Source organism: Ylistrum balloti, unplaced genomic scaffold (genome assembly GCF_031769215.1).
Source record: "Ylistrum balloti isolate Yb309-2 unplaced genomic scaffold, AGI_CSIRO_Ybal_v1 Utg370876, whole genome shotgun sequence".
NCBI classification, from domain to species: Eukaryota; Metazoa; Mollusca; class Bivalvia; order Pectinida; family Pectinidae; genus Ylistrum; species Ylistrum balloti.
The window spans coordinates 399032-417277 of NW_026782500.1; the positions used below are offsets into that span (position 1 = coordinate 399032).

Sequence of the window (18246 nt, forward strand, 5' to 3'; positions counted from 1 at the left end):
AAGGCATTCGGAGACTATATAAGATTCAAAGCTGACATTTCGTCCTTAAAACAAGACACAATTCAAAATATTCATGTTCGTAGTGTAACATTCGCCTGGTTCCAAACTGACAGAAATCCAAGCTTTGTCTCAAGCTTTTTAGAAAAGTCCTTTCTGATGAATTCTTACCTTTCATTAGAATCACAGACCAACATGCCAGGACAACAAATATTCGTAACATTTTGACACAATTTTCCTACTTGTGACCTAACACTAGATAAACGATTAAGACTTAGAGATAAGACTGCCATTACAAGCGATCTTTAGACAATATCTTGCAATGACGTGAACTTGTATAGGGCCTCGTTTAGAATTACCATTCCTAAAGTTGACCGATTGTCCATGTGAGGAGGGCTATGACTTCTGTCCAAATGCCGTTACATCACAAAGCCACGAAATTAGCACTTCGCAAACCCTATCACTTGTTGCTCAGTATTGCAATGACACTATCATACGCTTTTACGTGTTATTTCAGAGAGCGATAAAGCGTATTAATCACTGACATATAACAATTGGTTAGCTGTGTGTTCGTCGTCAGAATGACTAGGATCCCGGTAAGGTTTATACAATAAACACCAAACTGTTTGCGCCTTTTTACATGCTTTAGGCCACATTTGAGCAAAATCCAATCATTCATATATAAGGAGTAAATTTTTAAAGAATTTGCTCTATTTCCCCTTTTAGTCCACGGTTCTTCCGCCCCAGAGGGCCGAGACCCACCATTTATAAAAACAAGTTTTATTTCGCCCCAAGGATGCTTCAGACCAACTTTGGGTAAAATCCGCTCAGTCTTTCATGACTAGTACAAAAGCGATATATAGCTATAAGGAAACGGCGGCAGACGCCGCGGTAACCCTATAGCTCGTCTTGTCGTTCGGATGAGGAGAGCTTATAAAACTAAACAATATTTCGATAAAAAAAACTATTTCGAAATAGAAAAAAATAATCAATTAAACGAATTCATGTTTCGAATAGACGTTTTCGAAAATAAAAATAACTTGATAATTTATATATGTAATGGACACAGGTAGGATGCCCTATCCTATCTTAGGTAGGGTTATGGTAATGATTTTCGTTCCCTGTCTAGTTGTATCTAACGCGGGGAAGTCTGTGTTTGCGTGTTTAAATCAGATTATCAAATAGTTGTATTCTATCGTGCTAAGTAAAACGTATATATAATCATTATTCTATAAAAAAAAAAAAAGAAGAGGTATTAATGATGACACATGTCTGATCTACTGATATACAATAAGTTGTTAGGGAATAACCTGTGTTGCGATTCAATATGCCCAGAGAAATAAATTTACACGCCCATGCTATTATTGGCATCAACTAAGACAGTGTTCGCGTAACCCGGTTGAGACGATTCACGTGGTCTAGAATGATTCCATTATTAGCCATTAAACGCACTTGTACTTGATATGTGTGAAGTGAAAAACGCAGTTTTTTTTTAAATTTCTTGTCAAGAATAAATAAATTAACTAAAATTTAGATACATTTCACTCATACTTAATAGCACAATGCTATCAGGAATATGTGAGTGCACCGGCCCTACTTTTATGCTGAACTTTGTTTATTTTCACATTCTACCGGTCCAACAGTTTCAACTGTTTAGATAAAAGCGCCCATGTTATTACATTTCGGTATATTCAAGAGCCACTATATATTTTATGTGAATATTTGGCCTCTAGACCGAACATTTATGTCTCCGAAATGAAAATTTCATGTCAATATTCATATTTAATATGCTGTAATTGATACTGTATGTACATTTTTACTGAGCAATAAAAAAGTATATCAATAACAGCATAATAAATGTGAATATTGACATGGAATTTTCACTGTAGGAACAGAAATTTTAGTCAATTTGACCTCGTACTCATGTAGTCCGACTGATCCTACCCACGTTTTAATATCGACCTACAGTCAACGTGCAAGAAAATACAAACGAAGATTTTTTTTAACACAAAACTAGTCAATCATGCTTAAAATCCCTCCTTAAACTATCACGTTATTTTTAGGTCATCACGTGACGTGGTTTGTACAAAATGGCTGCTCCCTTCTTGCAATGTGCTACAAAAGTTAGCTGTCTGTTTAAGTTTATCAGTTAGTTTATGATTTAACAAGGAAGAAATGTCGGATGATAATCCCACAAGACAGGTTAATATTATGAGTATTATTTATTTGTGAAATTGGTTACACGTGTTATAACTATACAAATGTACATGCTACTCTCTGTACCTTAACCGCCAGTACGTATACTGAAGACTACGCACCTTCTATGTTTATTATTCGTGCATATATATATTGCATATATATATTTTCGCACCAAAAGCCAACCATCCTTGGCTTTTAGTGCTAAAAGCCGCGATGCGAACAGTGCTGGAGCGAAATGACTTGGTGCGAACCAGCTGGATGCGAAAAGTCAAGATAAATAAATACACATGTACATACTTACATAATGTTAAAAATGTAATGTACATAAACAAAGACAATAAACAAATTATTATTATATATATATATAATTTATGGATATGGATATAGAGGCTTACAGTCGAGGTCCATTACTTATTGTATTAAATCATTGAATATTGTGCTGATACCAGTGTATAGATATATATGTTGTGCTCTTTCGCGTGATTTCCAATACTCCACGCTGAACGAGCAGATGCTGCAATGTGGATGTGAATTAATGCGTCATCAAGACCAACGTTCCTCCTCCCTGTTGACCCCAGGATCAGACATGTGTTCTGTGTGTATATAGAGATGTCCACTTCCATAATAATGAAATATGACGTCAGGTGTGGTCAGAAAGTGTGTCTTGTCTTGTCAGCTTTAAGCATTATATGCCACTAAATAAAAATATAGACATATTCTGCATGTATACAGTGTAAATAATGTTATAAAAATTATATATATAGTATGTAACCTTGGTAAATGCTTCCCACAATGTGATGCTTTGCTATAGATAACTTAAGATAACTTATAGATGCTTACCTAATACAAGGCCTGATCAGCCAAACGTTGTAGATATTGTTAGAAGGTCCAGTAATGATAGATCTAAAATACTAAGGCCAACGGTACTGTAAAATATAATACATACTCCTTCCAAAACATTGAGATGTTGGTTATAGATTCTTTATAATCAGTCCAACCCAGATACTATCTGATTGGTTCCTCAAACTTTATTACAGCTGTGAAATGAAAACTATATGATACAACATTTGAGTCAAAGTTAGACTTGAATATCTTACTGTACATGTGATATATGACAACAATATATAACAGTACTTCTTATTTATCCTTTAGAGCTATGGTCTTATCTGTTATAGAACTATAAGACTGATAGAACTAATTTTGTAGCGTCCAGTGTATCTTTTGATTGGTACATAATTCTTGACTCCTTAACTTGTATTTATTATGTTGTGTCACGAGTGTCTAAATAGAGTGCAGATGGAAGATGATAAACTGGAAAATAGAAATTCTGTATATGAAGTTTAAATGTAGCCCATGGTGTGCTTGTCAGCTTCTTCTCATCTATACATGAAATATTAGATATCATGTATTTTACAGGAAGAAGAAGTGGAGGCGTTGGCTGCCATTTATGGAGAAGACTGGTGTGTGGTCAGTGAGCAAGCACACATCTACAGTATACAAATCAGAGATGTCAACCCAAAATCACACAGGAACATTATTGTTGAAGTAGGTTACCATCATGCTTACCCCCACAGCTAATGATAACTGCAATTGAACTTGGGTGAATAGAACAACTGGCCAAGTGACCTACGTAAAATTACCCAAGCTCACTTGAAGTTATTCCTCAAAACCTACGAAAAAAACAGTTCATCCTGATACATTTTACATTGTTATTACCATATACATTATACAACATTGTGGTCTCTTTTATCCATTTTCAAGCTGCAAGACTAAAAAATGATGGAAACATTTTGTTTTCAGGCCTAAAAACCATAATCTTGAAACAACCTGTTTGATACCACAGCAAAAAAAATTAAATAAACACACACACAAAAAATTTAAAAAAAATATAACAAACATAAAATATTTCTTATATTTGAATGTAATCAACTTTGATGAAAAATTTAAATGTTTATTTCATTGAAATTTGTGAAAGCTAAATATGTTCACAGAATTTGGCTTAAAGATGATATTTCAAAGAATTTTCATATTTTGCTGATCAAAGCAGTTGGAAGTCACACTATATTAAAGCCGAAGGTATGATACAACGCATTATGTAGAAGTCATTTATTCATATACACATATATCACTATACATTTAGACATGCTATATCAATATAACATGATAGAATGATACACTGACTGATTAGTGTTGGTGTGTAAATCTACTAGATTATGGCCAACACATATTTAGTTAGACGTTTGAAAAAACAAGAGAGAATAGTATAAGAGTCTATGTGTTAAAGATTATAAACAAAGTTTATTTTACCAAAATATGTTGTATATATCATTAATTCTTTTATTTATGTGTATATATAGTAAGATTGCTGATAAAAGTTTCATTGTCATTGCAGATCACAATGCCTCCTGGCTATCCAACAGAGTCGCCTCCCCTGTATCAGTTTACGTAAGTACCTATCATTACAGTGATACAGTATTAACTTAAACTATATGGTTAATTACCAGTATCTCTAATAAAAATAGCAGAATATTACACGTATCAAAGGTTCCACATTAAACTTAAAATTTTTACACTCAACAAATAATCTTTATTAATTTCAATGAGTCAGATTAAAAATAATCAAAATGAAAAATAATTGTTTAGACAAGGGAAGTAAATCTAAATCAGCTTTTAGAGGATACTCAAAGTCAGCCGAGATCGATCAAAAGTAGGAAAATATAATTATACTCCTTGTTTTTTATTACTGTTACACTAGATTGGTAACACTGTTACTGCAGATAGGTAGCAGGTTTTTTCATACCACGTTTAACATTTCATGAATTAAACATGGAAACTGAAACATAGTTATAAATATTATCTTCTCAGGAGGTTATGACAGAGAATCACGAACCAGAGGCTGAGATTCTTGAATGTCAAATCCAAGACTCCATTGAGGGTTGGACATTTAAAAATCTTGCCACTCAGAAGGAGATTTGTTTTTGTTACATTTTCAAGAAAGATAATGGTTATTTTTCACCCATCGTTTTCTTCCAAGTTGCAGCAGATCATTTGATTAAGTTTGTCAAGTAGTGTCCATTACTACAACCTCCTAGATTAAAATATTGTAGTAATAGAATACCACCAAAGAATATCTAGACTTACAACAGGCAATGAAGTATTATTCTGACAGTATTATAAATTGTTCAAAAGAACAAGCTAAAATCAGACAAAGTGTGTGATTCTCTAGATTTAAACATTTCTTTAAATCACTTTGGATTTTCCTCAGTTGCTTCCAAGGCTTAAAAGTTCAGGCCTTTAGCATCACTGATAAGTATTGCAAGGACAAACTAACTGTATGATACAGTTAAAGTTATTGTTTGGCTCTACCGTATCTTATTTAACTTTACATAAACAGGTGCTCTTCACTTGTGTGTCTTTGTACAACCACATAGAACATGGGTTAGTGGGAAGAAACTATCAATACTCAATTTATGTCTTTTACAAGGGCTCCTTGGCTTCGCCGACAGGAAAAACAGATATTAGAGAACTCTTTAGCAGATATTTACTGGTAAGTGAAGAAAAAATAAAATGTGAGATGACATGGCTCACGAGCACGACAAGTGAGTCGCACAAATATAACAGGTAACTCATGATCATTGTCAGATATATATCAAGTAACTCACAAATAATAGACATGGCAATAAGAAATACGATAAGTGACTTAAACATGGAAAGTGACTGACACAAGCATCACAAGTGACATACAAGCATCACAAGTAATTTACACAAGCATGACAGGAGACTCATGCAAGCATGACATGTAACTTACACAAATGTTCAACAATCATGACAAGACAAGTGACTTACACAAGTATGATGAGTGACTCACACAAGTATGACAAGTGAATCACACAAGTATGATGAGCGACTCACACAACTCGCAAAAACATGATGAGCGACTCACACAAACATGATGAGTGAGTCGCACAAGCAAGATCAGTGACTCTCACAAGCATGACAGGTGGCTCACGTAACCCAGATGAGTGACTCACACAAGCATGACAAGTAACTTACACAAATGTTCAACAATCATAACAAGTCAAACAAAACAAATCTGGCAAAATTCTGCAGCCTTAGGTGCAGGACCCAATGGGAGAAATGTTGCAAATTCTACAGCCTTAGGTGCAGGACCCAATGGGAGAAATTTGGCAAATTCTACAGTCTTAGGTGCAGGACCCAATGGGAGAAATTTGACAAATTCTACAGCCTTAGGTGCAGGACCCAATGGGAGAAATGTTGCAAATTCTACAGCCTTAGGTGCAGGACCCAATTGAAGAAATGTTGCAAATTCTGCAGCCTTAGGTGCAGGACCCAATGGTAGAAATTTGGCAAATTCTGCAGCCTTAGGTGCAGGACCCAATGGGAGAAATTTGGCAAATTCTGCAGCCTAAGGTGCAGGACCCAGTGGGAGAAATGTTGCAAATTCTACAGCCTTAGGTGCAGGACCCAATGGGAGAAATTTGGCAAATTCTGCAGCCTTAGGTGCAGGACCCAATGGGAGAAATATTGCAAATTCTACAGCCTTAGGTGCAGGACCCAATAGGAGAAATTTGGCAAATTCTGCAGCCTTAGGTGCAGGACCCAATGGGAGAAATGTTGCAAATTCTACAGTCTTAGGTGCAGGACCCAATGGGAGAAATTTTTGCAAATTCTGCAGCCTTAGGTGCAGGACCCAGTGGGAGAAATGTTGCAAATTCTGCAGCCTTAGGTGCAGGACCCAATTGGAGAAATTTGGAAATTTGGCAAATTCTGCAGCCTTAGGTGCAGGACCCAATGGGAGAAATTTGGCAAATTCTGCAGCCTTAGGTGCAGGACCCAATGGGAGAAATTTGACAAATTCTGCAGCCTTAGGTGCAGGACCCAATTGGAGAAATTTGGCAAATTCTGCAGCCTTAGGTGCAGGACCCAATGGGAGAAATTTGACAAATTCTGCAGCCTTAGGTGCAGGACCCAATGGGAGAAATTTGACAAATTCTGCAGCCTTAGGTGCAGGACCCAATGGGAGAAATTTGACAAATTCTACAGTCTTAGGTGCAGGACCCAATGGGAGAAATTTTTGCAAATTCTGCAGCCTTAGGTGCAGGACCCAGTGGGAGAAATGTTGCAAATTCTGCAGCCTTAGGTGCAGGACCCAATTGGAGAAATTTGGCAAATTCTGCAGCCTTAGGTGCAGGACCCAGTGGGAGAAATGTTGCAAATTCTGCAGCCTTAGGTGCAGGACCCAATTGGAGAAATTTGGCAAATTCTGCAGCCTTAGGTGCAGGACCCAATGGGAGAAATTTGACAAATTCTGCAGCCTTAGGTGCAGGACCCAATGGGAGAAATTTGACAAATTCTGCAGCCTTAGGTGCAGGACCCAATGGAGAAAGACAAAATTGCAGGACCCAATGGGAGAAACAAATTCTGCAGCCTTAGGTGCAGGACCCAGTGGGAGAAATGTTGCAAATTCTGCAGCCTTAGGTGCAGGACCCAATTGGAGAAATTTGGCAAATTCTGCAGCCTTAGGTGCAGGACCCAATGGGAGAAATTTGACAAATTCTGCAGCCTTAGGTGCAGGACCCAGTGGGAGAAATTTGACAAATTCTGCAGCCTTAGGTGCAGGACCCAATGGGAGAAATTTGGTTATTTGTGAAGGACCATAGCAAAGGAATATTTTTTCGAATGAATATAAATAATATATAAATAAATGAAAATGTCAATAAAACAATTTAATTTGCTCTCATCTTTTTTTTTTATTCAATGAGACAGAACTGAAAAAGAAGTAATTATGCTAACTCAGGCTGAGGTCATATGTCATAACCAGTTGATTTTGTTCTCCATTTAAATACACAGTGAAAACCTTGGAGAAAGCATCATCTATCTTTGGATTGAACGAATCCGGGAAGTAGTGCAGGCTCAACTAGACGATAGTCAATCAGGTAGGTAAATTTTGATGGTGATGGAGTTGAAAGTAGACAGAAGTTGATTTTGGAAGTTAATTTAGGGGAAGCAGGAAGCACAAGTCAGTATTCAATCAGGACATTTTATCCAGGAGAAGCACAAGCTAAACTGGTGTACTGCCAACTGTGATAGACAGTAGTGCATGGCCCGTTTAGGCAAGTAAAATTTACCACAGAATCAAGAGGCCATGCAGGTATTAGGATGTATATAGGGCATTACACTGACAGAATAGACAGTAAATTTACAGTCAATATTACTCTTGTTACCAGCGGTAAATGGAAGCTTGTTTTTTTACTCAGATTTGGGACATCTTACAAGTAAGGAATCCAAATAATTCATTTCCATTTTAAACACGTTCATTTTACACAGGAATACCTAACAACAGTATTCTTACCTGAATGTTGCTTTATACAGGTTCCTGATTCTAAGATCACTTTATACAAGCTTTAACATGTTGGAGTTGGAATTTCAGATTCTTCTCCACACACTTCAAAGTCGTCGGCATCAGCTGTCAGCGATGAGGATGATAATGACAGTGAATTTGACCTGTCTGACCTGGTAATATCATCAATGGAACAACCAGACGATGGGGAAGGTATATTTCAGTCTTACATATGAGGACCTAGCAGTTCCTCTCTTCAGAACGAGGTTGTCTTGTACACTTCAATAGGGGCCACAACAAGAGGGGTTAATACATGTATAGACTGAAATAAAGTTTAAAGGTAGCATGAGTGTTGGTATTTGGTTTTATTCAAAGGGAAATAACTCTATTGATACCCAGTGCTATTCAGATAAAATGTTATCAATTGTTATTTGGATTAAACACTTTAGATTAAATAGTCTTAGAATGTGATCAATCATCTGGAATGTATACCAGTACTTGTCGTCAGTAACCTATGGTCCTGAGGCTAACGCATAGGAAGTGTATGGGCGTCAGGACTGGGGGTTTTCCCTCAAACTTCAACATAAATGTATGAACTGGCACAAAAAGATGGAATGTGATACAGGTGTATATACTATATCATATTACTTTGTTTTACAAAGTAAAACTCTGTCAGAGTTGATCTTTTACAGCGATGGAATGTCCACCCATCAATAGTGGCGAGCCAATCTTGGACAGAAAAAGTACATTTCAAGCTCATCTAGCCCCAGTGGTTCATAAAAAACAGGTACAAAAATTTATTTATTGGTCATAAGGGGATAAGAGGAAGTTTTTTGATACAAGAATATGTTCATAATATGTGGCATACACAGATACATTTATCCAAACTAAGCTTGATTGATCTGTGGTTATGTCAGTTTGAAAGTATACACATACATTACATGTGGGTTTATCATCACGGAAGTGTACACATACCTGTTCTCTACATCAGGGTTTGTCTGAATGAATTTTTGTGTGATTTGATAGATGTGTATGTCTTTGTTAAAATCTTATAAAAATAAAATATATACAGGGACAAAAAACCCCACGAAAACAGAAGTTTGTAGGTGTATATATGTAACAGAAGTTTGTAGGTGTATATATGTAACAGAAGTTTTTAGGTGTATATATGTAACAGAAGTTTGTAGGTGTATATATGTAACAGAAGTTTGTAGGTGTATATATGTAACAGAAGTTTGTAGGTGTATATATGTAACAGAAGTTTGTAGGTGTATATATGTAACAGAAGTTTGTAAGTGTATATATGTACAGAAGTTTGTAGGTGTATATATGTAACTTTGTGTTCTGTTTGATATTCTGTAGGTAAAACAGGTACTGGATACGCTATACCAAAACAAGAAGATTGCCAATGCTACACACAACATTTACGCCTACAGAATCTGTGAGGGCGGTACTGTTTATCAGGGTTGTGAGGACGATGGTGAAACCAATGCTGGCTCACGCATGCTTCACCTGTTACAGGTAATTATTGTCCTGTTTACCTGAAAACAATTCTGAATTATCCTTGTTTGAAGCTTTGGCAATTTTATCCCCTAAATGGATCATGTTGCAGACACTTTCGTCTGATGCTCCAGAACATACTGTCTGTATGTGTCTGACAACTGATCTGTTTAGTCCAGTTTTTAACTGTAAATGTCTACAATAAAATTATATAACCAATCTAATTTTTTCATTGCTATATTTGTGGGGATGCCTAGAACTTATATGGAAGAGTTTTCTTCGTAGTAAATTTCAGTGACATTGTGATAGTAAAGTGATATTAGCTCTTATCTAATGGACACTTTTTTTCTAGCTTACATTATATTTACAGAATATTAACAAAGCTAAGTGTAAACATTCTGCAATAGTGTTGGTATTTTTTCACTGCTACAGATCTTGGATACTGAGAATGTGCTGGTGGTGGTTTCAAGGTGGTATGGAGGCATACTTCTGGGTCCTGATCGTTTCAAGCACATCAACAATGCTGCAAGAATACTGTTAGAGGCTCAGGGTTACATCAAGTCAAAGGTAAGGACTAGATGGCTAGTATTACTACAGTACTGAACTAAAGGTAAGGACAGGATGACTAATATTACTACAGTACTGAAATAAAGGTAAGGACAGGATGGCTAATATTACTACAGTACTGAACTAAGGACAGGATGACTAATATTACTACAGTACTGAAATAAAGGTAAGGACAGGATGACTAATATTACTACAGTACTGAAATAAAGGTAAGGACTGGATGGCTAATATTACTACAGTACTGAACTAAAGGACAGGATGACTAATATTACTACAGTACTGAAATAAAGGTAAGGACAGGATGACTAATATTACTACAGTACTGAACTAAAGGTAAGGACAGGATGGCTAATATTACTACAGTACTGAAATAAAGGTAAGGACAGGATGACTAATATTACTACAGTACTGAACTAAAGGACAGGATGACTAATATTACTACAGTACTGAAATAAAGGTAAGGACAGGATGACTAATATTACTACAGTACTGAAATAAAGGTAAGGACTGGATGGCTAATATTACTACAGTACTGAACTAAAGGACAGGATGACTAATATTACTACAGTACTGAAATAAAGGTAAGGACAGGATGACTAATATTACTACAGTACTGAAATAAAGGTAAGGACTGGATGGCTAATATTACTACAGTACTGAACTAAAGGACAGGATGGCTAATATTACTACAGTACTGAAATAAAGGTAAGGACAGGATGGCTAGTATTACTACAGTACTGAACTAAGGGACAGGATGACTAATATTACTACAGTACTGAACTAAAGGTAAGGACAGGATGGCTAATATTGCTACAGTACTGATATAAAGGTAAGGACAGGATGACTAATATTACTACAGCACTGAACTAAGGGACAGGATGACTAATATTACTACAGTACTGATAATACAAGGTGACTAATATTACTACAGTACTGAAATAAAGGTAAGGACAGGATGGCTAATATTACTACAGTACTGAACTAAAGGTAAGGACAGGATGACTAATATTACTACAGTACTGAAATAAAGGTAAGGACAGGATGACTAATATTACTACAGTACTGAAATAAAGGTAAGGACAGGATGACTAATATTACTACAGTACTGAAATAAAGGTAAGGACAGGATGACTAATATTACTACAGTACTGAACTAAAGGTAAGGACAGGATGACTAATATTACTACAGTACTGAACTAAAGGTAAGGACAGGATGGCTAATATTACTACAGTACTGAACTAAAGGACAGGATGGCTAATATTACTACAGTACTGAAATAAAGGTAAGGACAGGATGACTAATATTACTACAGTACTGAAATAAAGGTAAGGACAGGATGACTAATATTACTACAGTACTGAATTAAAGGTAAGGACTGGATGGCTAATATTTACAGTACAGTACAGGATGCTAATATTGCTACAGTACTGAAATAAAGGTAAGGACAGGATGACTAATATTACTACAGTACTGAAATAAAGGTAAGGACAGGATGGCTAATATTACTACAGTACTGAACTAAAGGTAAGGACTGGATGGCTAATATTACTGGATAAGGACAGGATGACTAATATTACTACAGTACTGAACTAAAGGACAGGATGGCTAATATTACTACAGTACTGAAATAAAGGTAAGGACAGGATGGCTAGTATTAAAGGTAAGGACAGGATGGCTAATATTACTACAGTACTGAAATAAAGGTAAGGACAGGATGACTAATATTACTACAGCACTGAACTAAGGGACAGGATGGCTAATATTACTACAGTACTGAACTAAAGGACAGGATGACTAATATTGCTACAGTACTGAACTAAGGGACAGGATGGCTAATATTGCTACAGTACTGAACTAAGGGACAGGATGACTAATATTACCACAGTACTGAACTAAAGGACAGGATGACTAATATTACTACAGTACTGAACTAAAGGACAGGATGACTAATATTACTACAGTACTGAACTAAAGGACAGGAACTAAAGGACAGGATGGCTAATATTACAGACAGGATGGCTACTACAGTATATTACTGAACTAAAGGACAGGATGCTAATATTACTACAGTACTGAACTAAAGGACAGGATGACTGATATTACTACAGCACTGAACTAAGGGACAGGATGACTAATATTACTACAGTACTGAACTAAAGGACAGGATGACTAATATTGCTACAGTACTGAACTAAGGGACAGGATGGCTAATATTGCTACAGTACTGAACTAAGGGACAGGATGACTAATATTACTACAGTACTGAAATAAAGGTAAGGACAGGATGACTAATATTACTACAGTACTGAAATAAAGGTAAGGACAGGATGGCTAATATTACTACAGTACTGAACTAAAGGTAAGGACTGGATGGCTAATATTACTACAGTACTGAAATAAAGGTAAGGACAGGATGGCTAATATTGCTACAGTACTGAACTAAGGGACAGGATGGCTAATATTGCTACAGTACTGAACTAAGGGACAGGATGACTAATATTACTACAGTACCGAAATAAAGGTAAGGACTGGATGGCTAATATTACTACAGTACTGAAATAAAGGTAAGGACAGGGTGGCTAATATTGCTACAGTACTGAACTAAGGGACAGGATGCCTAATATTACTACAGTACTGAAAATAAGGTAAGGACAGGATGGCTAATATTACTACAGTACTGAAATAAAGGTAAGGACTGGATGGCTAATATTACTACAGTACTGAAATAAAGGTAAGGACAGGATGGCTAATATTACTACAGTACTGAACTAAGGGACAGGATGACTAATATTACTACAGTACTGAACTAACGGTAAGGACAGGATGGCTAATATTACTACAGTACTGAAATAAAGTTAAGGACAGGATGACTAATATTACTACAGTACTGAACTAAAGGACAGGATGACTAATATTACTACAGTACTGAACTAAAGGACAGGATGACTAATATTACTACAGTACTGAACTAAAGGACAGGATGGCTAATATTACTACAGTACTGAAATAAAGGTAAGGACAGGATGGCTAGTATTACTACAGTACTGAAATAAAGGTAAGGACAGGATGGCTAATATTACTACAGTAATGAACTAAAGGACAGGATGACTAATAGTACTACAGTACTGAACTAAAGGACAGGATGACTAATATTACTACAGTACTGAAATAAAGGACAGGATGACTAATATTACTACAGTACTGAAATAAAGGTAAGGACAGGATGGCTAATATTACTACAGTACTGAAATAAAGGGACAGGATGACACTGAACTAAAGATGATGGCTAATATTACTACAGTACTGAAATAAAGGTAAGGACTGGATGGCTAATATTACTACAGTACTGAAATAAAGGTAAGGACAGGATGGCTAATATTACTACAGTACTGAAATAAAGGTAAGGATGACTAATATTACTACAGTACTGAACTAAAGGACAGGATGACTAATATTACTACAGTACTGAACTAAAGATAAGGACAGGATGGCTAATATTACTACAGTACTGAACTAAAGATAAGGACAGGATGGCTAATATTACTACAGTACTGAACTAAAGATACAGTACTGAAATAAAGGTAAGGACAGGATGACTAATATTACAACATTACTGAAATAAAGGTAAGGACAGGATGGCTAATATTACTACAGTACTGAACTAAAGGTAAGGACAGGATGACTAATATTACTACAGTACTGAATTAAAGGACAGGATGACTAATATTACTACAGTACGGAACTAAAGGTAAGGACAGGATGACTAATATTACTACAGTACTGAAATAAAGGTAAGGACTGGATGGCTAATATTACTACAGTACTGAATTAAAGGACAGGATGACTAATATTACTACAGTACTGAATTAAAGGACAGGATGACTAATATTACTACAGTACTGAACTAAAGGTAAGGACAGGATGACTAATATTACTACAGTACTGAAATAAAGGTAAGGACTGGATGGCTAATATTACTACAGTACTGAATTAAAGGACAGGATGACTAATATTACTACAGTACGGAACTAAAGGTAAGGACAGGATGACTAATATTACTACAGTACTGAAATAAAGGTAAGGACTGGATGGCTAATATTACTACAGTACTGAACTAAAGGACAGGATGACTAATATTACTACAGTACTGAATTAAAGGACAGGATGACTAATATTACTACACTACTGAACTAAAGGTAAGGACAGGATGACTATTACTACAGTACTGAAATAAAGGTAAGGACTGGATGGCTAATATTACTACAGTACTGAATTAAAGGACAGGATGACTAATATTACTACAGTACTGAAATAAAGGTAAGGACAGGATGGCTAATATTACTACAGTACTGAACTAAAGGTAAGGACAGGATGACTAATGTTACTACAGTACTGAATTAAAGGACAGGATGACTAATATTACTACAGTACTGAAATAAAGGTAAGGACAGGATGGCTAATATTACTACAGTACTGAACTAAAGGTAAGGACAGGATGACTAATATTACTACAGTACTGAATTAAAGGACAGGATGACTAATATTACTACAGTACGGAACTAAAGGTAAGGACAGGATGACTAATATTACTACAGTACTGAAATAAAGGTAAGGACTGGATGGCTAATATTACTACAGTACTGAATTAAAGGACAGGATGACTAATATTACTACAGTACTGAATTAAAGGACAGGATGACTAATATTACTACACTACTGAACTAAAGGTAAGGACAGGATGACTATTACTACAGTACTGAAATAAAGGTAAGGACTGGATGGCTAATATTACTACAGTACTGAATTAAAGGACAGGATGACTAATATTACTACAGTACTGAAATAAAGGTAAGGACAGGATGGCTAATATTACTACAGTACTGAACTAAAGGTAAGGACAGGATGACTAATATTACTACAGTACTGAATTAAAGGACAGGATGACTAATATTACTACAGTACGGAACTAAAGGTAAGGACAGGATGACTAATATTACTACAGTACTGAAATAAAGGTAAGGACTGGATGGCTAATATTACTACAGTACTGAATTAAAGGACAGGATGACTAATATTAGATGTCTCTGCCATTGCAGATTTTCGGAGAATAATTCTGATATGTGCTATAAATAACTATGTCATGGTATTTTCATATTTTTTCATGAAATGTTTAATTTGATCTTCCATTTTGTTTTAGGACTTGAAAAAAGGACCCAAAAGTGGTGGAAAAAAGAAAAGATGATAAAGCTGTATATTTATTACTGATTAAATCATTTGAAAGTGTACAAGAGTGAGTATCTGTTACTATAAGGTATTGTTCAACTGACTAGTTTCTGAACTCCAAAGATAATTTCATTCTTTGAAAAATATTGTGCAATGTACTGGAGGATTAAATCATAGAATCTATGAATATCCGACTCGATTAAGGTTTATTTATTCCACAAAGGTTATAGGACTCTATGAGTGGTAACTGAGTGTGAAAAGTTGGAAGTATTTGAATCTATGAAAGCTGTTAAACTCTATGTTGGAATTCAACTTTGTATTGAATAATTGACACTGAGTATTTGACACTGAGTATTTGACTCTGTAAGAAAGCAGACTTGTTCTATTTCAGATTGAATTTTGCTACATTATTGTACAATGTGCATGAATTCATTGTTAAAGTTTTTAAATGATTTTAATCCCTGAAAGAATTATATTGTTATATTTATTGAATACTTTGTGATGTGTTTTGTCTTATGAAGCTGTGGAGACTTTGTGATGTATTTTGTCCCATGAAGTACCACAAATAACATTTCCCCTACCTATTCTGGTGTAGAGACTTTGTGATATATTTTGTCCCATGAAGTACAACAAATCACATTTCCCCTACCTATTCTGGTGTAGAGACTTTGTGATATATTTTGTCCCATGAAGTACAACAAATTATATTTTCCCTACCTATTCTGGTGTAGAGACTTTGTGATGTATTTTGTCATATGAAGTACAACAAATAACATTTCCCATACCTATTCTGGTGTAGAGACTTTGTGATGTATTTTGTCCCATGAAGTACAACAAATCACATTTCCCCTACCTATTCGGGTGTAGAGACTTTGTGATATATTTTGTCCCATGAAGAACCACAAATTATATTTTCCCTACCTATTCTGGTGTGAAGCCTATGTGATATTTTTTGTCTAATAAAGTACAACAAATCACATTTCCCCTACCTATTCTGCTGTGGAGACTTTGTGATGTATTTTGTCCCATGAAGTACAACAAATCACATTTCCCCTACCTATTCTGCTGTGGAGACTTTGTGATGTATTTTGTCCCATGAAGTACAACAAATCACATTTCCCCTACCTATTCTGGTGTAGAGACTTTGTGATATATTTTGTCCCATGAAGAACCACAAATTACATTTCCCCTACCTATTCTGCTGTGGAGACTTTGTGATGTATTTTGTCCCATGAAGTACAACAAATCACATTTCCCCTACCTATTCTGGTGTAGAGACTTTGTGATATATTTTGTCCCATGAAGAACCACAAATTACATTTCCCCTACCTATTCTGGTGTAGAGACTTTGTGATGTATTTTGTCTAATAAAGTACAACAAATTACATTTTCCCTACCTATTCTGGTGTAGAGACTTTGTGATGTATTTTGTCTAATAAAGTACAACAAATTACATTTTCCTACCTATTCTGGTGTAGAGACTTTGTGATGTATTTTGTCTAATAAAGTACAACAAATTCCATTTTCCTACCTATTCTGGTGTAGAGACTTTGTGATGTATTTTGTCTAATAAAGTACAACAAATTACATTTTCCTACCTATTCTGGTGTAGAGATTTTGTGATGTATTTTGTCTAATAAAGTACAACAAATTACATTTTCCTACCTATTCTGGAGAATTGGGATGTTATAAGAACTAATACTACCATGTAATTTGGGGGGATTGCTAAAGGAACTGTTACTCTGTGATTTTTAGGGAGTGGTACCAGAACTGTTTCTGTGATTTTGGAGGGGTTGCTACTAGTATCAGGACTGTCACTGTGTGATTTAGGAGGGGATGCTTCTACAAGGACCATTTACATGTGTTGTTCTACCTACCTGTCTGTGATCAGTGAAGAGTGATGTCACATCCTGTCTGTGATCAGTGAATAGTGTTTTCACATCCTGTCTGTGATCAGTGAATAGTGATGTCACATCATGTCTGTGATCTGTGAATAGTGATGTCACATCCTATCTGTGATCAGTGGGTAGGATGTCCCATTCTGTTTTTGATCAGTGAAGAGTGATGGTCACATCCTGTTTTTGATCAGTGAGAGCGATGTCACATCCTGTCTGTGATCAGTGAAGAGTGATGGTCACATCCTCTCTGTGATCAGTGGGAGTGATGTCCAATCCTTCTTTGATCAGTGATATTGATGTCCCATCCTGTCTGTGATCAGTGATAGTGATGTCACATCCTGTCTGTGATCAGTGATAGTGATGTCCCATCCTGTCTGATCAGTGATAGTGATGTCCCATCCTGTCTGATCAGTGATAGTGATGTCCCATCCTGTCTTTGATCATTGATAGTTACGGTCAATCCTGTCTGTGATCAGTGAAGAGTGATGTCACATCCTGTC

General features: G+C 35.9%; 1 protein-coding gene across 1 annotated transcript; it reads left to right on the forward strand.

The window, feature by feature from the left end:
• The first annotated feature begins 2108 nt into the window (after positions 1 to 2108).
• On the forward strand, positions 2109 to 17516 carry LOC132559216 (protein IMPACT-B-like). Its single transcript, XM_060223837.1, has 10 exons — positions 2109 to 2199; positions 3613 to 3741; positions 4589 to 4641; positions 5681 to 5743; positions 8068 to 8153; positions 8648 to 8770; positions 9250 to 9344; positions 9920 to 10078; positions 10490 to 10624; positions 15823 to 17516. The coding sequence occupies exons 1-10, from the start codon at positions 2173 to 2175 to the stop codon at positions 15865 to 15867; spliced, it is 915 nt and encodes a 304-aa protein (XP_060079820.1). The 5' UTR covers positions 2109 to 2172; the 3' UTR covers positions 15868 to 17516.
• The last annotated feature ends 730 nt before the right edge of the window (positions 17517 to 18246 follow it).

What these genes read in the sequence shown, in the direction of transcription:
- LOC132559216 (XM_060223837.1), top strand. Translation starts at nt 2,173, where the DNA reads ATGTCGGATGATAATCCCACAAGACAG. An exon ending in ATGATAATCCCACAAGACAG is followed by an intron (nt 2,200 to 3,612) that starts GTTAATATTATG and finishes TGTATTTTACAG; the next exon opens with GAAGAAGAAGTGGAGGCGTT. An exon ending in TCTTTAGCAGATATTTACTG is followed by an intron (nt 5,744 to 8,067) that starts GTAAGTGAAGAA and finishes TTAAATACACAG; the next exon opens with TGAAAACCTTGGAGAAAGCA.